Here is a 23864-nt window from a genome sequence, read left to right on the forward strand (position 1 = left end):
TTTTATTGTGAATTGGATGAAGGTTTGCATAGCAGAGCATCTATTTTCCATTCGAGAATTCATACACATTTTGTTCACCTCATTGATTACAATCCTCTCAGTGTAACATTACTATTCCTACTTCCCTGTGTTTCTTGAGTCCATTCCTCCTTCTTTCCTAACTCTTCTGAACTGTGTCCTTGGGTAAATGTCTGGTTTGTCAGTGTACTTACGCTATACAACACTGGTTAAAATGTAAAACACAATTATTGTTATTTTGTCCACACAAAAATTCATTTTCTAAGTTTTCTTTCCTTCGTCTTCTCCCTTTAGTCCTTCTTTGAGGCAATTCATTTATGAAATACAATGCTAGAAATCATACTCTATTTTCTTTATCAATTTATCTTACCTTCACCATTGTTGACACTGGATGAATCCTGCATAGATTTTTCAACATGGATTCAATCAAATCAGCCACACTTAATCCAATAGCCCAGTTGGTGTATCCTTTTAGCTTGATGACTTCATAGGCACTATAAACAAGAACAATATCTATGAGAGAACTGAAATCAGACTAATCACTGAAACCAGACTCTCTGGGTTTGACACCTGCTCTCATAATAACTGTAATCCTGAGTAAGTTCTCTCATCATTCTGTGCCTCAAGTTTCTTCTTGTGTAAAATGGAGATAACAATGCTATCTACGTTATAAGTTTGTTCCGAGTGTTAAAAATGAATTTATATATATACACAAGGAGTCCTGGTAGCATATTTGATTACAACTTGGGTAGCTAACTGCAAGGTCACTAGTTCAAATCTACCAGTCACATCATGGAGGAAAGATGAGGCTTTCTGCTCCCATAAAGACTTATAGCCTTAGAAACCTCTTCATGGCCTCTATGAATTGGAACCGACTCCACAGCATAAAACCAACATATACATAAATATAAATTTGCAATGCTTAAAACATAAGCATTACGTGGTAGGTATTGAATAAATGCTTTGAGATATTCAAATAGCTTATTTTTAAGTAAATATTTATCTATAGTCAGAGTGGTAAAAATGTGTATTTTTCCAACCAATCAAATGGATTCATGAACATAAAATTTCAGGAAACAATATAAGAAAACACCTCACATTCAAAGTACAAAATATACCTTGATCCTGAGGTTGAAGTTACCATCATAACCTAAATTACTATGACTAACTTACTTAAAAGGAAAGTCATGAAAATAACTGGTCTGGTAATCTTCTCAGCATTAATTATATTCCTCAAAATACAAAGGCACTGGTACTTAAAAGTGAGTTGCTATTTACTTCAAAGGTAAGTCTAGAACAAGTAAGAAGAAATTAGGATCTAATACAACCTATCACTGACTAGATGGTCTTGGGCAAATTATATTATTCAGATAAGCCTACAATTTTCTATTTGTAAAATCAAAGGACTATGTTAGTTGAAATTGCAAGAACCCTTTCAACGTCAAATGTTTAGGATTATTTTTCTCCATATACAGGTCAAATCTCTGGAAAATTCAAATCACTAAAATGGAACTAAATAAAATGGCCTTACATTTGACATATCAGCTATTATTATTATTTTGTAAATAATAATTGTTGTTATTGTTGTCAAGTGCCATTGAATTGCTTCCAACTCATAATGACCATGTATAGGGTTTCTGAGGAGCAATTGGTGAGTTTGAACCGCCAACCTTGTAGCTCAGGGCATTAACCCACAGTGCCACCACATTTATTGAGTGCTTACCAAATGATTAAGTATTATACAATTATATTCGTATATGTGTCATTCCATTATACTTTAACTGTAGTATAGAAAAATAAAAGAAAAGGAAACCAAGATTCATCTTAAAGGCTTAATGGCTTTCCCAGGTATAGTCTAAAATGACACGTTGATTTTCGATAAGCATAAAGTTTATAGAAAGACAGTATGGTTGCTAAGAAAAGATACCTTGTCTGAAAAAATAAAAGGATATTTCTAGTTGACTGTGGAAAGGAAAATACAGTACAGGTTAAACACTCAGCAATAAATCAGAACGTATTCATTTGAGGCAATTATGAGACTAATAGCTGTCTATGTTTACCTTTTGAAGTAAGTCAACTTTATTTAATGATAAGAGGCAATTTGAAGCCATTCTAATTGGTAATTTCAGGTTTCATTCCTGTTACCATCAAAATTAATTTCCCTAGGAATACTATCACAAGTTTGACCAGTACAGTTAGACTTGTCTGTTGTAAAAAATAACAGCAGTAAACTTATTACAACATAACTCTTAAATTAACCTTTTTTTTTTTTTTTTAAATGTTTTGTGAATTGTGTGATAGTTTACATGGGAGAACATTAGCTTTACATTCATTCTATCATATATCGCTTCAGTGCCACGGTTACAATCACCTCCATGCATCATTAACCAACCAAAGGGTATACCCTGCAAGCCTGCCCCCCAGTCATCAGCACACAGCCCCTCTCCCTCTCTGGGTCTAGAGTCCCCAGCTGCTCCATTTAATTAACTCATATCTGAGCAGGCAACCAGAGAAAAGTGCTTATAATTTTATCTAAGTAAAGATAACATTGTTATTGTTGTTAAGTGCCGTAGAATAGGTTCCGACTCATAGCGACCCTGCACAGGGTTTCCGAGGCTGTTAATCTTTACGGGAGCAGAAGGCCTCATCTTTCTCCCGCGGAACCGCTGGTAGTTTCGAACTGCTGACCTTACGGTTCGCAGCCCGATTCGTAACCACTACGCTAATCTTAAATCGAGTTATTTTCCACTGACCTTTCAACCACCATTTTATGCACTTCCTTCCAATTTTCACTGTCATTGTCAGTTCCCATTTCTGGATTCAGTTCCTGAAGAGAAACCCCTGCCACGTTCACTCCGCTCCACACCGCCACTATAAAGACAGACAGACATTTTAGATATTTCAGACACAGATTAAAGTAATTCTTTCTTCAGATTTTATATCTAATGAGACTTACTGAATACCAATTGGAACTGCTCCAATAAGCAGTGATTCTAGCAGAACTTCCAATGTCAGCAGAGCTGACATTTGTCATCAAATAGTAACATAGCTGACCTTTTAATTCAACACAAAACATAACTCTTCTATCATACTTTCAGAGTCCTGGTGTGGTGCTGTGGGTTAATGTGCTGGACTGCAAAGTTGGTTTCAACTGCAAGGTCAGTGGTTCAAGCTCACCAGCTGCTCCATGGTAGCCCTACATAAGGGTTGGTGTGGGTCGGGACTAACAACAGCAACAACATTACACTTTCAGTGAATATGAAATTATTTATATCTCTCTAGATTTATAAACTCATAAGGGATTCTAATTCCGGACTAACTTAAGCTTTTAGTGTGACGAATTTCTTACTGTCTCCTGTTTGTTTTTCTGGATATAAGCCCTTTTCTTCTAGAATGAGAAAAAAAGATTTTTTTCTAGTATAGGTTCAAATATAGTCTATTTCTAGATTCTCTAATGCCCCAATTTCAATCTATCTCAAAAGAAACTTCATATAGACTGGACTGCTGCTCAACTGCTGGTGGGACAGTAAAATGGAACAACCACTGTGGAAAATATATGGTACTTACTCAAAAAGTTGGAAATAGAAATACCATTTGATGCAGTAATTCTTCTACTTGGTATATATATTCTCAAAAAATCAGAGCTGTGACATACATAGAAATATATGTACATCCAAATTCACTGCAACACTATACACAATAGCAAAAAGAAGCAGACAGTCTAAATGCCCTTAAATAGAAGAATGGATAAACAAACTTGGATACATGCACACAACGGAACTCTATGTTACCTAGAAGAATAACTAAGAAGCTGCAAAACACCTCATAACATTGATGAACTTTAAGGACATTATGCCTAGTGAAATTCATCAATCACAAAAGGACAAATTTGTATGATATCATGTTGTAAAAGACCAAGAAAGGGTAATAATCACTGACTAAAGTTGGAGAATATTGAAAGTGCCATGGGCTGCCAAAAGAACCAACAGATCTGTGTTGGAAGAAGTGCAGCCAGAGTGCTCCTTGGAGGTCAAGATGGCCATACTTCGTCTCTCATACTTTGGACAGTTGTCAGGAGGAACCAGTTGCTGGAGAAGGATATCATGTTTGGTAAGGTGGAGGGTCAGAGAAAAAGAGGAAGACCCCCAGCAAGATGGATTGGCCAAGTGGCAGCATCAGTGGGCTCAAGTGTGGCAACAATAGTGAGGTTGGCCCAGGATAGGGCAGTGTTTCATTCTGTTGTGCACAGGGTTGTTATGAGTTGGTACTGACTCGATGGCACCTAACAACAACAACAACAAAGGTTTTAATGCCATTGAACCATTACCAACTCACAACAATGAGTTGAATGAATTTGAACTTCTAACATTGTGGTTCAAACTGACCTTGAAGTCCAGTGTTTATCCTACAATGCCACACCAAGGCTAGACAGAAAATAGACAAATGTTAACTCAGGTGACAGGCAAGGCAATCTATACACAACAAGGAGATTGGCAGAAGAATGATGAAGATAAGGGAAAACATGGGGAGGAATGCATGAGTTAAAGGGAATGGGAAAGTCTCCCGACAAGATGGCAAACTAGTGAGATGCACTACGTAGCTCCTCTACAACAAAAGTATGAAGAGACCAAACAAAACAAACACAAATGAAAATTCTGGAACCCTGAACTTAGAGGGTTAGAGGAGTGGATTCAGTGCTTGCTGAGAGAAGCTGAACAGGGAGGGGAAGACAGGAAGACTGAAGGTGAATGGCCAGCTAGATGTGGTACAACCATCTTGGACTCAACAGCATTTAACAACAATAACTTGGTGACAGAAGTGGCCTGGCAGAGCAGATTCACACAGGCAATGAGAAAGGTGCAATTCCTTTTTTTCTCCCATACTCCCCTGGTGACCAGAGGTATGGCCAACTCCCACCTTCATCTACCCCCAGTGTTGACACTGCTCTCGGTAAATTCAGAGACATGTAGTTGTGGGCCACTATGGTGTGAGACAGGTCTCTGTGCCACTTTGGTGCTTGAATTCAGGCAGTCTCTACTCCAGACCTACAGAACCTGCAGAGCCATTAGACAAGCATTAGTCTAGCAGAAATCCTCATAACCAGCCACCCTGCCCTCAGCTGCCCTGTGGTCCTAGAAGATGTTGAAAATAGCTCCATCAAGGGCCTCCATGAACTACTTCTGGATTGAGTACCCTGAACATGTATAACACTTAGGCCTAGAGGAACTCCATTAAGGCCACAAACTGCACTGCCGTATCCTTTCTTGGCTGGCAGGCGCACCCCTAGTTTTTTCCTTTTCAGGTCCAAGAGTTGCACTATTTTTTTTTTCCCTTTTGTTGTTTCATTGTTTTAGTTTGTTTATTCTTTCTTCTCCTTCCAGTTCCTTGAATTTTATCCTTCCCATTTCTGCTTTTGTTTTTCTTTTCTTCTATTTCTTATTTCCCCTTTTCTTATACTTTTTCTTTTTGATCTTTCTTTACTACTCTCTACTCTTGTCATCCTTCCTCTTCATGGCTTTACAAAGTGTTTCTTTTTTTTTTTTTCAATTTCTTCCTTTTATTTTCTCTCTTATTTTTCTCTTCTAGAACTCCATTTTCCTGTCCCTCTTTTTTTTAAATTATTGTATATATTTTTTTCTGGTTGCTGCCTGTTTTGTATTTCTTTTGTATCCTTTTTTATTTTCTCTTTGCTTGCTTGTATATTCTGTTACATTTTCTTGTGTGTATGTGTGTGTTGGGGGGAGTGTTTTCTCCTCTTTCCCATCTGTTGGAGACAGCAACATGTCTATATAAACCCAGCCTCAACCATACCCTCTGCAGCCCCACCCACTGGGCAAGAGCCAATACCAGTTACTATACCACCTGATCAACAACAACCAACACCAGCCACAGCCACCCTAAACTGAGGTGTATGAATATTGGATGTAGAATGGTGTGCATATGCTTTCATTCTAACTAGGCCCACAGGATACAGTTGGTTAGAGCCTAAGAACACATCAACATACAATCATAAATTAAATACAAATACAACAACACCACAATGTCCCAGAGACAAAAGACAATTTTAGTTCACATGAAGAAACAGGAGAGAATGCCTCAAACAAATGACCAAGATGCAGAATCAGAAAGCATATCTGAGAAAGAAAAGGTAATGGGACTAATTCAAGAGGAATTCAAAAGAATAGTATTTAGGTACCTTCAATGGATTGACAGAAAGTTTGAGGAAAGCAAGGAGAACACAGAAAAAACTTTAGAAAAATTCATTTGAAAGCGCCCAGACACAAAGATATACCAGCAGCAAGAGCTCATCTATTGCTCAGATCTTTGTTTCTAACTACCATTCTCAAGTAAAATGCAACAGCTTGAGGAATCTGCCACTGGCCAAATCAGAGACAATTTTAGCGTTATGATGATGTTGTTGAATGCCGTCAAGTAGGTTCTGACCCATAGCGACCCTAAACCACTGACTTTGTGGTTCTAACTGACCTTGCAGTCTGATGCATTAGCCCACAGTGCCACACTGTGATGATGTTGTTGTAGTTAAGTGCTATTGAGTTGGTTCTGACCCATACCGATCCTGTATAGGGTTTCTGAGGAGCAGCTGGTGAGTTTGAACTGCTGACTTTGCAATTCAAAGGCTTTGCAGTCTGGTGCTTAATCCATAGTGCCATACCAAGACACTGTGATGATAGTAACAGAATATTCATAGAATAGAATAAAACCTGAATGAATACTGACATAAATGAATGGATAAATGAATAAATGAGAGAAAAGGTAAAGTTCTTATGGTAGAATACAACTAATAGACATGTAAGGAATGATGAATGTCACAGAAATAGAACTATCATGCTTGGCAAACATCATGTTTGGCAACTATCATAGTAATAATTAACTCAACCAAGAATCATCAGTGGGTATTAAATTTCATAGGTACAAGTTGGATGAGGAATAAAATATTTATCCAGTCTCAGAGTAGCCCTTCACAAACTGTTAAGTACCATGGAGTCGGTTCCAATGCATAGTGACCCTTACTTATTAATAATTACAATGGTAAAATAATAACTTCATAACAATTCATTGTTGTTGTTATTAAGTGCTGTGGAGTCAGTTCTGACTCATAGTGACACTGTATAGGACTTACAAGGCTTTAATTCTTCACGGGAGCCACATCTTTCTCTTGCATAACCATGGGTGGGCTCAAATCACAGACTTTGTGGTTCACAGTCCAGCACTTATTGTAACTTAGCAAACACAAAGTTCAGTGATTGTAGTGAACATCACTAATGATGGGACTCATTGATGCTCTGAGAAGGACCCAGAATCACTTATCTACCAAAAATATCTTGTGTCAAAAGTACATACACTCAACCTACAGGAGAAATCAAATCTAAACTAACAATATTCTACAAAATAATTCTCTTGCCTTTTCAAAAGTGTCAAGACCATGAAAAACGAACATGAAAGAGACATAATGACTAGAAGTTATGTGTGATCCTAACTTGGGCAAAAAGGAGACAGAGGACATGACTGGAACATTCTATCAACACTTGCATATGGACTCTAGATTAGATAATATTGTACTAATGTTATATTTTCTGATTATTTATAACTGTACTGTGATTTTGCAAAAGTGAAGGCCTTGGTTAGTGAGTCACTTGGATGCTAACTGAAAGCTTGAAGATTCAAGTCTACCCAGCGGTACCTTAGAAGGTAGGCATGGCAATCTACTCCTGAAAAAGTCAACCACTGAAAACTTTATGGAGCACAGTTCTACTCTGACACACATTGGGATGCCGGGAGCTGGAGTCCATTCAATTACAACAGGCATTTGATGAAAAAGAAATCCTTGTTCTTAAGAAATACACACTAAAAGGTTTAAGGAGAAAAGGGCAGGGTTATTGAAATTTAGGCACAAGTGACACCTGGAGACACCTAGAGAGATAGATACAGAAAGGGAGGAAGAAAGAAATAATAAATAAATAAAAGCAAATGGTAAGAGAATATGTGAATTAATTGTACTATTTTTATAACTTTTCAAACTCATATGTTGTTATTGTTCCATAGAGTTGTTTCTGACTCATAGCACCCTGTATAGGGTTTCTAAGGAGTGGCTGGTGAGTTTGAATAAACTCATTGTGATTCAAATGAACCCTGGAGTCCAGTGCTTGTCCTATAGCACCATACCAAGACTCCTATGGAAGTGTATAAAATTTAAAACAACAATAAAAAAAAAATCAGATTCACATGAACAATACCATAAGGACACAGTAAATTGTCTTTTTTTTTTTTTTTTACCACTTGAGTCGCCATGTTCTCCCAAAATCCATCCATGGCAGCTACTGGGATGAATGCCAAGTTTTTCAGCCATAAGGTAGCGAAATCTAGCAGAATCCAGGTTACAACCACTTCCAATTACACGGTGCTTGGGTAATCCACTTAGTTTCCAGGTAACATATGTAAGAATATCCACTAAAATTTTTAGAAAGAATATATGTAAATTTAAAACTGTCTTGAAAAAACTCCTCTTCCATTCCCCCAAAAGATGTGACCAAAAAGATGTAAATACTTTAATTGATCATATTTAGAAATAATAGAGGTTAGAAGGTTAAGAATAAACTCTTATCCTTACGTTAAGTCTGATTTTAAAACATGAAATATATAAATTATGTTTCTTATATTTGCATTATTAAATGCACCGAATATATAGGATAATTAGATTTATTTTAAATTGAAAGAATGGTAAGAGAATGAGATCAGAAGGCTTGAATAAGACCATCAGTTAAGCTTCTCCCAAATGTATGATTGTAATGACAGCCACTGGAAGCCAAAAGCTAATTTACCAAGGCAAACTACTTTCAATCTTGCTAGCATTTGATAATATTTACCAAATTACTGTAATAATGCAGGTTATTAACATTTTCTACTAAATAAAATGACCACTATGACAGAATCTTTGCCCCAGTGGCATACAACCCAAGACGACAAAGAGGTCAAACTTTCAAGGAAGGCAAGGAGACAGAAATTAATCTTGCACGCCTCACTTTCACACTTGGACACCACCTAATATAGTTTAAAGGCATTTTGGACTGGATTATTACAAACTCTTTCTTGCCAACTTCACACAATGGGAGTAATTCCTGGAGTATTAGATTTTGAAACTATACTTAGAAAGTTGAGTAATCAGTTAGCGATGGCTGTCTTAGGCACAGGTTTGAGTAACTTGATCTGTGCTAGCTATTTGTCATTCCTGTTCTCCATCTATCTGGTACAGATATATTTAGAAGCAGTTTTATATGCAAGATTTTGCTATTTAGTAAGTTCTGACCCCGGTGTGAAGAGGAAGGATAAGAATAACACTGAAAGAGTCTCTGTCCTTGCCAGCTCTTAACTTTCAATATTCGACACACTAGTAGGGATTCCCCCTGGTTCTTATTTGCAATGTTTCTCTAAATGAAGTACAGGAGAAATCAGTTCCACTGTTTATCTATGTATTCATTATGGTTACCTATAAACAATAATCTGATGGCAAATGGAATAGTGGCCAAAGGAAATGTAAAATAGAATGAATTTTAATGATTCAGCTTTACAAAGTAAGATTTTTTTTTCTAACCAATTGTTTGAATGTTTATTCTGCAAATATTAATTTAGCAAGTGATGCAACTTTTAGGTTGCATTTGGTTTTAGCATGTATATCAATACATGTCCATGCAATCATCAAGGGTCATCAACACAGTGGATTTCTATCTTTAAAACAGAATTGGTTGAATAGCTTGTTTTTCTGGTTTCTAAATTCAATTTTATTCAGCTTTGAAAAGTTTTAGGGTAGTGTTTTCGATTTTAGAGTAGCAGACACGCAAATGTATTTTCTAGAAAACAGGAGGTCAGATACGTTCAAGTGAAAGTTTTGTTATGTGTCCTGGTACAATCATTATAGAAAAATTTAAAAGCTTTTAGACACTACAACAAACCTAGATGAAACAAGCAGATGAAATTGCTTTATATGAAACTCTTTCCACATTTCTGAACATTTGGCCTGGGATAATGCCATTTTGTTTTGCAAACACCACTCCTTTGTGGCTAATCCCAGAAGACATATGAACTGCTTCTGTTAGTAAATACTAGAACAGATTTTCTTTTTTTAATGGAAAAACACACATACACATAAAACCAAAAAAAATTGAACTTCAAAGAACTGAACCATAGGATATTATAATACCTGGGTTGGAAACCACAATTATGATGCAGTCAGGACTGTACTTGACGATCTGAGGAATAATAAATTTGAAGACATTCACATTCCTCTGTACCAGATTGAGACGACTCTCCCCCTCTTGCTGACGAACTCCGGCAGTTACCACCACAATCTTTGAATTGGCAGTCACAGAGTAATCTTGAAAATAGTAGGAAAACATGCTTAAAAATACAACTCTTCATCAAAACAGTTCATATATGAATTAGCCTCTAGAAGCCTACTCATATAGAAGACAGGATTTATATATATGGTAATTATGCTTTCTGTACTGCAAGGTTTGGAAGCTTAATATCTCAATGGCTTCTTCTCTGGTCTTTGAATTACACGAAAACTGTTCACCCATAAAATTGTCTCAGAGGACATAAAGGCCCTGGGTCATGTTTCAATCCTGTGAATATGAAATGCCATTCACTTTACAGAACAACGAGTTCTAGTAGTAAATTCAAGCATAAACAGTGAATCCACAGAAGGTTTCAGATTTGGACTCCAAAGATCCAATAGTCAGCCTTCCAACACAGACCATGATGGTAAGTTACTTTTAGACAATTCTGTGAAGGAAACGGAAGGCTTCTTGGTTAGAAACTAAAACTTTAGCTTCCTAATACTTACTATTAAAAACAAAAAAGTTTAGTCACTTTTGAGAAATGTGAATTTTTCCATAAAAGATTTTTTTCTCAAGAGAGCATGCTATTTTTTTAAGAGACACAGACATTACAATTTATGATTGGATGTAACCCATTAGACTCAATAGTTATGGATGATTCACAGAATGAAATGGTGTTGCTATGTGACTCTTCAAAGTCACTAATACTTTGTCAGGTTTCTGCCTAAACAATGTAGAAATTGTAGTATAAGTACTAGACTGTAAGTCAGTTTGAACCATAAAGTTGGTGATTCAAACTCACCAGCTGCTCCTTGGAAACCCTAAACAGGTTTCCGACTCTATGGCACTAAACAACAACACATAGTCAAGCTGTGGTGGCAGTTCCACTACATAAATGTGGTAGCCCAAATCAAAGTAAGTTAGAACATGAACTTATTTAGTTTCGTCAAGGCCTCTTCAAGGCTCTCACATTACTTTGCACACTTTTTTTTTTTAAGTCTAAAGCACTGCTGTGCACAGATATACGTAATATATATGTAAATAACCAATTATGACACAATACCTTAAAATGATACGCCAAATATTGTGGAAAATTGATGGGGGTGGGGTGGGGTTATGTAGATAACATATTTGAGTTAATCCTAGAGGATGAACTAAACCCAGAAATAATGAATAACCTGTCAATACAAGACTCACTAGGCCAAGAAGACTAATTTTATATCAGAGAGTGAGAGAGGAGAGGAGGATGTTGAGGCATATGGAAATGTAGGTTGTATTCAATTTATGAATGTCTGCCTATGCCCTGCTAAAAGTTTTAGAATATAGACAGCAGCATATTTAAAAAAGGGAGAAATCTTTTTAAGAAAAAAGGTATGCACACTTTTAGTGGAAAAAAAAAATTAGTTACCTAGTGTGATAGTATGGAACATGAAGTGTGTATGATCACATCCTATGTACATTTCCAGTACAAAAATGTCAGTATTTTATATTTGCATTTTTAACAAAATTGCAAGAAAGTAGGACTCTATAAACTAATAAAAGAAACTCGGTCTATAGGAGAAAGATGGTGCAATAAACCAAACAACGGTATAAATCAGAATTTGTTATTTTCTCTTAGTGACTTTTTGTCAATGGCTTACAAATTCATTTTTAATGGTTATCTATTTACAAGAACATGTAAAGTTAATAGATTAGAAAAGTAAGACAGAATTAATAGGGAAATAGCAATAATTGTTTCCATAAAATGAGAAAATTTGTTTTAAAATTAGATGAAAATTTTGCAGTCTTTGAAGAAATTGCTACATCAGATTATGAACATTGTATTGTTAACAGTTATTGAGTTAACTTTCAAATTTTCAATTTTGCTAATTAAGAATAAGTCTATTATGCTATAGAATGCATACCAACTGTATTTTTTTAATCATGAAATAAATCAATATCAAATTGCTTTATGCATGAAATGAATCTACCTTTATCTGCTACAATTTTAGGTGTCTGAAGAAATAAACTCCCATGCTGCAGATCCATCATTTCTCCTTTGAGTTTATCTTCTAAAACATCCACAAGGGCAAGTTCATCAGCCAGAGACTAAACAAACAAAAAAAAAATGTTAGTATCTCAAATGATTTAGGATGCCTCTTCTCAAAATTAATTTTAAAGTGACCTGTTTAATGGGCAACATATTGAATGTCTAAAAACCTTAAGAGTTTAACATGGAGCCCAGTGTGCTCTTTTGACAAGTTCACCATATAGACCATCAGTTATTGTTGTTAAGTGCCACTGAGTTGGTTTTACTCACACCTCCCTTGTATAGGTTTCCAAGGAGTGGCTGGTGAGTTTGAACTGCCTACCTTGCTGTTTAAATTAACCTTGCAGTCCAATGTATTATCCTGCAGCACAACACCAGGACTCCAGATAATGACTTGTTAATACTCAAGTCACCAACTTTTCAGAATTCCATAAGACTCAATTAGGATGATACAAACTATGCTTTAAGAATATGTACACTTAAGATTCCATATGAAACCAACTTGGTTCAACAGCAGGCCTACAGTCCATAGGTATTTAAATTAATGAGAAAAAGTTGAAAAAAGAAATCCATGCAGGTCCAGAAAAAACCTTGGGGAGTATGTCCACCCCTAAGGTCACCCCCAGTTTGAAGGGGGCCTGAGAGAGATTTTGTTAAAATCAATAAGAATTTGAGTTTACTTTAGAGTAGTAATTGGATCCCTGGTTGAAACTTAGAATCCTCAACTTGGCTCTGGACCAACCCATATAGGACAGTCTCATGGACAGATGAGGCCACAACTGGTAGACTTTTCATACAGGATCAATCTGAACTTGTGCCTATAACATTTGTGTAGTCTTATTGTTATTTTTATGCTTCAACTGTCATGCTCGGTCCCTCACCAAATATAAAACGCTATTTAAATACAGCTTCTATTGAATCTTGAACTGTTGTTGCTATCAAGTGCCGTCGAGCCAGTTCTGACTCATAGCAACCTTATAATATACGGTTTCTGAGGAGCAGCTGGTGGGTTTGAACTACTTACCTATGGTTAGCAGTCCAGTGCTTTATAGTGCTATACCACGACTATTTAATCCAGACAACATGAAATAGATGATAGATAGATAGATAGATAGAAGATAGATAAAGAGAGGGAGAAAGAGGGTACTACTACTAATCTTGAACTAGTATTCTATTTTTTTTATTGTTGTCTGGATCACTGCCATAAATGGTGGGGATTGTGTGTCATGGAGTCTGTTCTGACTTATAGCCAGCCTGTATAGAGTGACTGAGGCTGTAAATCTTTTACATGAACAAAAAGTCTCATTTTTCTCCCATGGAGCAGCTGGTAGATTTGAACTGATGACCTTGCAGTTAGCAAACCAACTCATGACCCACTATGGCTCCTTCTACCATGAATGTTGTTGTTAAGTGCGGTAGTCAATTAGACTCATAGCTACCCCATATAGGGAGTGTTTACCCTACAGCGTCACACCAGGACCCCTCTACTATGAATGGTGGGAGAGAAAACCAAAACGTTGGGTTCGTCCTTTCAGTAATTATAAGTACTTCAACAAGTCATTAATCTTTTCTTCTTTATAAAAAGAAAAGGGTCACTATAGATTCATCTAAATCAGCTGCACCTCAGAAACCCTATACAGAGTTGCTATGAGTTGGAATCCATTCAGTGGCACTTAACAACAACAATCAACCTTCCAGTTCTGAAATTCAGCCGTAAACTGGAGAAGTCAAACAATATCATTAATATCATATGCAAGTAACAGTTTACTGAAATTAATTTAAAAATGATTGCAGCAGTACATCGACAGGAAGCTGCCAAAAATTCAAGCTCGATTCAAAAGAGGACATTGAATGAGAAATAACAGTGCTGACTTTGGGTGGATCTTGGCTGAAAGAACAGAATAACAGAAAGATGTTTACTTGTGCTTTATTGCCTATGCAAAGGCTTTCCACTGTGTGGATCATATAACAAATTATGGATAACGTTGCCAAGAGTGGGAATTAGAGAATACTTAATTGTGCTCATGAGGAAGCTGTGCATACACTTGGAGGCTAGAACAGAACAAGGGGTTACTGAATGGTTTAAAATCATGAAAGATGTGTGTGAGTGTTGTATCCTTTCACCATACTTATTCATTCTATATGCTGAGCAAATAATCCAAGAAGTTGGATTATATGAAGAAGAACATGGCACCAGGATTGGAGAAAGATTCATTAACAACCTGCGATATGCAGATGACACAACCTTGCTTACTAGAATTGATGAAGACTTAAAATATTTACTGATGAAGATCAAAGACTACAGCTTTCAGTATGAATTGCACCTCAATATACAGAAAATTAAAATCCTCACAACTGGACCAATAAACAACATCATCATAAAAGGAGAAACTATTAAAAATTTTAAAAACATTACTTTACTTAGATTTATAGTCAATGCTCATGGAAGTAGCAGTTATCAAGAAGTCAAATGATGTACTGCATTAGGCAAATCTGTTGAAAAAGATCTACTTAATGTGTTAGAAAGCAAAGATGTTACTTGGAGGACTAAGGTGACTCTGACCTAAGCTATTCAATCGCTCATATGCTTGTGAAAGATGAACACTGACTAAGGAAGACTGTAGACAAATGAATGCATTTGAATTATGGTGTTGGAGAAGAAAATAAAATACCACGGGCTGCCAGAAGAATAAACAAATCTTCCAGAATGCTCCTTAGAAGCAAGGATGGTGACACTTCGTCTCCTGTACTTTGGGCATATTGTCATGACGGATCAGCCCTAGAGGACATCATTCTTGGCAAACGGAGGGTCAGCAAAAAAGAGGAAGATCCTCAATGAGATTAACTAACATAGTGGCAGCAACGATGGGCTCAAAGATAACATGAATCATGCGAATGGCTCAGGAATGGGCAGTGTTATGTTCTATTGTGCATTATATCTCTATCAGTTAGAACCAACTCTACAGCACCTAACTAACAGCAGAAGTTATTGACATACCAACCTATACTAACTTCTTGTTCATAAGTGCCATTGCGTCAATTCTGACTTATAGCAACCCTGTATAGGATTTCCAAGGAGTGGCTGGTGGGTTTGAACAACTAACCTTGTATTTAACAGTCCAGAGCTGATCCTACAGCACCACATCAAGTCTCCTATTACTAATCAGAGCCTTGCATTTGCTGTCTCTAGCTGCTAACCAAATAATCAGTAGAATAGACTAGATGAGAATAGAGTAGAATACAGGATCAAAATGGAGGCATACTTAAAGTCCTCTCCCAAGGACAGACAGTATTAAGATCAGCTACACAGACGAAGAGCAATTAGGGAAGAAAGGTAGGTACGCGGTGTTCAGGAAGCACCTTGAAGAGTAAGACGCAGTAACCTAGGATGGAACATTTGAGCATCAGGAAAGCAGTTGCCAGGAGAAAATTAAAAAGCAGAGAGGAAGGCGAGGGAACCAATGAGATAACTTGACTTATTCAATAAGGCAGGTCCTGCTTTCCAGGGTGGGGATGGCAAATGAGCAGTGTCTGACTCCTGAAGCTGGGTGGCTGACTCGACTTCAGAAGAGAACTACAGGATACTTGCTTGCAGGGGCTTCTCTGAGATGGCAGTCTCCCTCTGAATGAATGTGTTCTTGGTCCTAAGCAACTAACTTACATGCAAACTTACATGAAATGGCCATTTTGTGAGTTGGGAGTTAGTAACAATGTTCTCATTCCCATGAAGACCAAACACTGGCATTAGAATGTTATTTCTTTTTACTTAAACAACGTCAATGCCTTCAAATGGTTTTATTCCTTTTGCAGCTTTTGACAAGATTACATAAAATCCTCATTTGTGTGATTTTGACTCCTAAATTAATGCAGTACAGCCACAGCATTCCGTCAAAGTACTAAGCACCAGGAATATCATTCTTATTTTAGTAACATCACATGTGTGGTGCTGAAGTCAACAATTTAGGGCTTAAGTGGAAAAGGATGTCACAGCATTACAGAGCATGTCTTTTCTGTTTCAGTGGGTGTAGAGAGTTGGCTGAGAAATGCATATTCAGCTGGCAAGGAAGGAAGAGATCCAACACATAAAAAATAATAACAATTGGAGCACTGAATTTAGCTGTATTTGCACTAAATGAAGAGTCTCCTCTGTAGAGGGCGCAAACAGGAGACATATGACTAAGTACAGATAATGATAATACTGTTTGACTTAAATAAATCCCCCTAATTATTCACATATTTTATTGATAATGCATTCACTATATGTATATTTTTCTAAAGTTGTAAATATATTTTGAATGATTTGAACCAGTAAAGACAGTAAAAAGGTTATGGAGCAAAGTTGATTAGAAGTCAAAAATATCACTGAAAAACCCTTGTTTAACATATTTTAAAGTGTCTTTTAGTTTGAAGTCTTGTGTATACTGGATTAAGCTATATATTTTGCCTCTTTGTTCTTTTACATAATAAATTTCTGCCATCGTATCTTAATACTTGATGGCTACATTTTTATCTTGATGTGTTTAATCTACATGGACTTTTTTAGGGGGAAATGTATAATATTTTCCAAATAATTAGTCAACCACCATTTATTTACTAGTTCTCCATCTCCCGAAATGCCACTTCTACCTTATTATTAAATATAATTTGGGCTTGTAGTTTATTCTATTAATCTGCCTATTCTTGTACAAATCCCACATTCTTAATCAAGCCCCACATTCATGCCAAGTTCTCCACTGCAAAAACTACATTGCAAAATGTCTTTCATTATAACACCCCTCCTATGCTGGCTTTGTACAAGAACATAGCTGTAGCTGACTGAACCAAGGGCAGACACTCAGCCCAATGACAGACATGGCTGTTAATAGTTTATGATAAGCTAGAATGGTATTTTTGCATAACTATAACCTGATGATGTCAACATTCAGACCATTCTCTGGGTGGTTAAAACACAGAGACTGTGATCGGTAGCATGGTAGAAGTTCTATTTGACAGTAAAAGCCATGATAAAGCAAAAACTATGATCAAATTCCAAAAATTATAGGTGCAGCTTATTTGTGTTAATAGAAGAAACTACTTATCTAGTGTATATTTATTACTCATTATGCCAGACATCACAGTGCTAGTCAGGAATACAGTACTGAATCAATTCACCAAAGTCCCTGCTCTCATGGGATATATCTGGATACATTTTTGGTGTTTTTGAGAGAAGTAACAGATGCAGTTAGATACCATATTACTTTGGAAGGGTGCTACTGACATTTTATTTGACCTGAATGCTGCTCCCTAGAGTTGTATGCTCTAATGCCCTGACTGAGAGAAGGCAGGGGAAGATCTGTAAGGTGCACTTAAAACTAAGTAGAAGTAGTAGTAGTTGTTATTGTTAAATGCCATCAAGTTGATTCCGATTCATAGTGACCCTGTATAGGGTTTCCAAGAAGCTGGCTGGTGAGTTTGAACCGCTGACCTTGTGGGTCAAACTGACCTTGAGATCAAGCATTTATCCTACAGTGCCACACCAGGACTCCTGCTACTAATTTTATAAAAGTTAACTATGGTTATTATGTACACAATGACAGGGTAGGCAGCCAGCTAAGAGAGGAAACAGTAAGGAATTGTATCTTCTTCATAATGGCAGGAGGGAGCCTCCGGTGCCTTGAGGATTCTAGTTAAGACATATGTTTCCTCAGTTCAGTCTCTAATGTCCTATCCTCACTCAGTTTCTGGGGGTAAAGTAATAACTGTTTTCCAGAAGGATACTAGATATGCATTTTAAAAGGTCATTCTGAAAAAAAAAAAAAAAAAAAAGCCATTCTGGCACTTACTATCTGTGCGATCTTAAACAAATCACTAAACCTTCTTTTGGTTTCCTTTTTCAATAATGATGTGTGAATGACAATACCCTTTCTCCCACCTATAACTTTCAGGGAAGAGGAAGTGGGGGAATATAGACTTATTGGCGTACTGGCGTGGTGCTGTCGGATAAGCATTTGACTTCAAGGTCCATTTGAACCACAAGGTCAGTGGCTCAAACTCACCAGCTGCTACTTGTAAACCCTATATAGGGTCGCTTGATTGCAACTTACAAAAATAACACATAAATATCAGACAATAGAGTTGGTACTGACTGGTATTTACACTTCTGGGTCTCTGTGTTGCAAACAGTTAACATACTTGGCTTCTAAGTGACAGGCTGGAGGTTCAAGTCTATCCAGTGTCACCTCGGAAGGTAGGCCAAGCATGCAACTTCCAAAAAAATCAACCATTGATATCCTATGGAACACAGTTTGACTCTGGCACACATGGGGTTACCATGAGTTGGAATCCCCTTGGCAACTGTTTGTGTATGTGTGTGTGTGCTTTAAACAAGTAGCAGGGTTTGAATCCTTACCAACTACTAATAGCAATTTTAAACTAGTTTAATCTTTACCCATCAAAATAAGACTTAGAAAAATTTAATTAGTAAAATGGTCTTTCAACAAGACAATCATTCTAACTTGCATTTTTTTTCATACTTTCAAAAATACTCTTAATCAGATGGTCTATATATACTGCTAACACAGTACATTCACATTTTATAAGTGATAAAAGGAAAGGAATGTTCAATTCAAATACAGAAATCACAGCATGGATTAGAAGATTCCTCCTGCGTCAGCAGGAGGGTCTATTCTCTCAAGCACTTGAGTTGGGCCAAAGTATTATGTAACTTCAGACACAGTCTCAGTTACTTTATTTATTGGAAATAATTTTACAGCTATGATAAAAAGGACAATGTTGCTGTTATTAAGTGCTGTTGAGCTGGTTCTGACTCATAGTGACCTTGTATAGGGTTTCTAAAGAGTGGCTGGTGGGTTTGAACTACCAACCTTGTGGTTAGCAGTCCGGAGCTGATCCTGTGGTGCTACACCCGGACTCCAAAAGGACAATAGAGGTATTCTTTCTAAAATCAATGCAATTCAGATGCAATTGTTTTAAATGTCCAAATTTGGAGATTCGTTATTAGGTGCCATCGAGTCGGTACCGACTCATAGCAACCTTATGCACAGCAGAAAAAAACACTGCCTGATCCTGAGCCAGCCTCACTACTGTTGCCATGCTTGAGTTCATCGATGCTGTCACCTGGCCAATCCAACTCGTTGAGAGTCTTCCTCTTTCTGTCCCTCCACCCTACCAAACATGATATCCTTCTGCAGTGACTGGTCCCTCCTGACAATATGTCCGAAGTATGAGAGACGAAGTTAGGCCATTTTGGCCTCCAAGGAGAACTCTAGCTGCACTTCTTCCAAAACGGATCTATTGGTTCTTTTGGTAGCCCATGGCATTTTCAATATTTTCCTCCAGCACCATAACTCAAAAGCATCAATTCTTCTAGTCTTCCTTATTCACAGTCCAGCTTTCGCATGTATGTGAGGTTACTGAAAATACAATGGCTTGGGTCAGGCGCACCTTATTTCTCAAGCTGACATCTTTGCTCTTCAACACTTTAAAAATGTCTTGTGCAGCAGATTTGCCTAATGCAATATGTCGCTTGATTTCCTGACTATTGCTTCCGTGAGTGTTGATAGTTGATTCAAGTAGAATGAAGTCCTTGACAACTTCAATCTTTTCTCCATTGATAAGAATGTTGTTTATTTGGACATTAGCAGGAAGAAAAACCACTAGCGAGTATTTCATCAAGATGCTATGTTTTTAACTGCCTAAATACTAGCAAAGAATATATCATGGAAATATTGCAGGTGTGGTTCCAGACCACCGTGGCAAAGCAAATCTCTCATGAATTTTTTCCTTTCCCAGTGAATATAAAAAATTATGTTTACACTATATACCAGTCTATTAAAGGAGCACTAGTGGTGCTGCGGGTTAAGCACTGGACTGCTAGCCACAAGGTTGGCAGTTCAATCCACCAAACATTCTTTGGGAGAGAGATGAGACTATCTTTTCCTGTAAAGATTTACAGTCTTGGAAATCCCATAATATACGGTCGTTTGGCGTTGGAATTGACTCAGTTGCGGTGGGTATTGGTAGTATATTAAGAGTGCAATAGCATTATGAAAAAGTTTAAAATATTTTGAGAACAAGGAATATGCTTATAGACTTGCTCAACAAAGCGTTGCCACAAACCTTCAATTTGTAAAAAAGTCAGTTATCTGTGAAGCATAATAAAGCCAAGTGTGCTAAAAAGAGGTATGTCTGTAACAATAAAATTGCATTCACTATGGTTAAGAGTTCAGAGTTCTGGATTCAAAACACAGCTCTACTCCTCCCGGCTGAGTGACTGTGGACAAATTACTTAATCTTGTTAAGTGTCAGTTACCTAATCTGAAATGGATATGTCAAGTTCCTATCTCTTGAGATTGTTGTTTAAAATGAAGTTATTTTATTTAAAACATTTTGAACATGGTAAACACTCAGTAAACAGGAAAGAGAGAAAGAAATGTGAGCTAGAATACGTTTTGTTTTTACTAATGTGAACTGGTGTTGCTGAGCACTGTCAAGTTGGGTACAACCCATAGCAACCCTGTAAAGAGTTTACAAGGAGCGAATGGTGAGCTTGAACCTTGTGGTTCAAATAGATTTTGTAGTCCAGTGTATTAACCCAAAGCACAACACCAGGACTCTAATGTGAATAGTGAGCAACAATTATTTAAAAATTGATTATTTAAGTCCCCTGCAATTTGAGAACTTATATGCTTAGTCAGTTAAAACTAGCTAGAAAAAAATGCAAAAGAATAAAACTTTCTTTCTTTTTTTTTTTTACCTGGTGAATACTACATATTTAAGTTGCTTTCTTTGATAACTGCTTCTCAGTGCAGATTCAGAATTTGTTCCTTTAGAATTTAAATTTGCAAACATAAATGTGCTGGCTAGGAGTTACTCAGGCAGCTCTCATATGTGATACAAAGGGGCAGTGTGCTCTACTGAAGCAAGACAGCTTCCTTTTTTCTTTGGTTTCTACATTTAAGCAGCCTTCACAAAGAACAAGGAACCTATTCAGTGAGGTAAACAAGAAAAGGGCTTCTTTCCTCAAAAGTTCTCGTGGGCTAAAGAAAGCTAACTGTAGTTAGAACTATAAGAGGTGTACATAAGGCAAGTCAAAAGTGTAAAGAGGTAAATAAGGCAAGTACATTTACAGTCTTGAAAAGTATAAGGGAATGTAGAAGATAATAATGGTAAGTTTGCTTTATGTGGATAATTGTACTAAGTGTGTTAAGAGCAAGCCTGTACTTAGGGAAATCTTGAAAAGTGTATGGAAATTTTACATTTTTCACTGTTTTTGCTAATTTTCTCCAAATATGTCAAAGCAAAACTATTGGGTGAAACTTTAAGAAAACCGAGATATTTCCAGAATCTTAAAAAACTCACCTTGGTGGTGGTGATTATGTGCTGTGGAGTACAGATACTTAATTACAGAGGGAAAAAGGACCTTGGTAATGGAGAAATCTTGGATTCATCCCTTTAATTGGTAGATTTAAGTCAACACCACTAATACAAGTTGAACATTATTATGTTTCCATGTGATACACCAATGTCAGTGGTGTAAACTCACTCCAAAAATCTAATCTGAACCTAGTAACGATGAGCTCTGGTAGCGTAGTGGTTATGAATCAGGCTGCAAACTGCAAGGTCAGCAGTTCGAAACTACCAGCTATTCTGCGGGAGAAAGATGAGGCTTTCTGTTCCCGTAAAGATTTACAGTCTCAGAAACCCTGCACGGGTTGCTATGAGTCAGAACCAACTCCACGGCACATAACAACAATTATGAAGAAACATCAGACTAACCTAAAAAAAAAGTCTAAAAATTGACCCTGATCTCCTCAAAAGGATCAATGACATGAGAAACTAATAAAGGCGGAAATGATAATCCCTGATAAAAAATAAATATGAAGAGTATATAAAATATATTATCTTGGATAGACATGAGAATAGTTATAAAAGGTATTAATGGAACAAATGGAGAACTTTAAATGTGATTACTGTATATTGGATAATGGGAGACCCCAGGTGGTACAAATGGTTGACACCTTTAGCTGCTAATCAAAAAGTTGGAGGCTTGAATGACTCTAGGGGTACCTCAGAAGAAAGGCCTGGTGATCTACTTAAAAAAAAAAAAAAAAAAAAATCCACCATTGAAAGCACAGTTCTACTGTGAACACACAGGGTTGTCATGTTGGAATTAACTTGATGGCAACTGGTTTATGTTAGACAACAATACTGAACCCTGAGAATAGGAACTCCATTATGGTTATACTGGAGAAAATCTTTTTAGGTGATACATGCTAAGTATTTAAAGGTACCATGATGTCTACAGTTTATTTCAAATTAACCAGAAAAGAAAATCATTAAAAAAGACAAAATCCATAAGTGCCTAAAAAGATTGCATACATGTCCTGAAACTGTCTACTTTGTATGGTGTTCTTGAAATATACCTTTCCCAGAATGCTGATGGCACAAGCCATACCAACTTGTCCAACACCCACTACAGTGATCTTATTATTTGGAACTGATGCCTCTTCTTCTGCAACTGGTGCAATCAGTTTTTCCTTAAGAGTTGCCATTGTGTACTGCAAAAGCAAAGCAAAACAAAACACAACATTATACATATATATCCACAGATGAAACCAGAATTGGAATTATTCTTAAAGTGTTACTGTTGAAATTTGTGAACCAAACTACAGTTTACAATATGCCTTGTGATATTATAGAACACAGGTAATATTCAAGAGAATCACATGACTCCTTTAATGGAGAATTTAATTAAGGCTAAAAACCTCCATGAAATCCATTAAAAAGTGGGCTCTTCTTTTCTGCATGTAATTTCATATTAATATTTAATAGATCATAACTGTTTTGCTTATGGGTAAACTACACAAACATTTGAATATATTTATATTTGACTTAGTTGATTTTTGTTTTCCTGATCTCCTATATGGAATTTACAGGAGACCAGGGAAAAAAATAAGGAGCTCTGGGTGCGTAGTGGTTACAAATCGGGTTATTAATCTCAAGGTCAGCAGTTCAAAACTACCAGTGTCCGTGGGAGAAAGATGAGGCTTTCTGCTCGCATAAAGATTTACAGCCTGGGAAACCCTATACAGGGTTGCTATAAGTTGGAACCGAACTCCACAGCACACCACCACCATTACCAGGAAAAAAATCAGCTAAGTCAAATATAAATATGTTTATGATTTAATGATATATGCATTTGATCCAATAAGTGATCAGTCATTAGACAAGGTCAGCGGTTCCTCACCAGCTGCTCCTTGGAAACCCTATATAGAGTTGCTATGGGTCGGAACGGACTCGGCGGCACTTAACAACAACATATGGAATTTAGGAGTCCTGGTGTGAAGCTGTAGGATGAGTACTAGACTGCAAGGTCAATTTTAACTACAAGGTTGATGGTTCTAACCCACCAGTCTCCTCAGAAACCTTATACAGGGTAGTTACGAATTGGAACCCATTCA

General features: G+C 36.9%; 1 protein-coding gene across 1 annotated transcript in view; it reads right to left on the reverse strand.

Annotated features, from left to right (window-relative positions):
- LDHB (lactate dehydrogenase B) overlaps positions 1–22955 on the reverse strand; it is a 27822-nt gene extending 4867 nt beyond the window's left edge. Inside the window, exons 1-6 of the mRNA XM_006866934.1 lie at positions 22827–22955; positions 12344–12461; positions 10235–10408; positions 8314–8487; positions 2772–2889; positions 389–512 (exon numbers count right to left, since the gene is read on the reverse strand). Coding sequence (XP_006866996.1) covers positions 389–512; positions 2772–2889; positions 8314–8487; positions 10235–10408; positions 12344–12461; positions 22827–22955 — 837 coding nt within the window. The remainder of the gene's footprint in view (positions 1–388; positions 513–2771; positions 2890–8313; positions 8488–10234; positions 10409–12343; positions 12462–22826) is intronic.
- Positions 22956–23864: the final 909 nt, after the last annotated feature.

This window comes from Chrysochloris asiatica, unplaced genomic scaffold, assembly GCF_000296735.1.
Source record: "Chrysochloris asiatica unplaced genomic scaffold, ChrAsi1.0 scaffold00098, whole genome shotgun sequence".
NCBI classification, from domain to species: Eukaryota; Metazoa; Chordata; class Mammalia; order Afrosoricida; family Chrysochloridae; genus Chrysochloris; species Chrysochloris asiatica.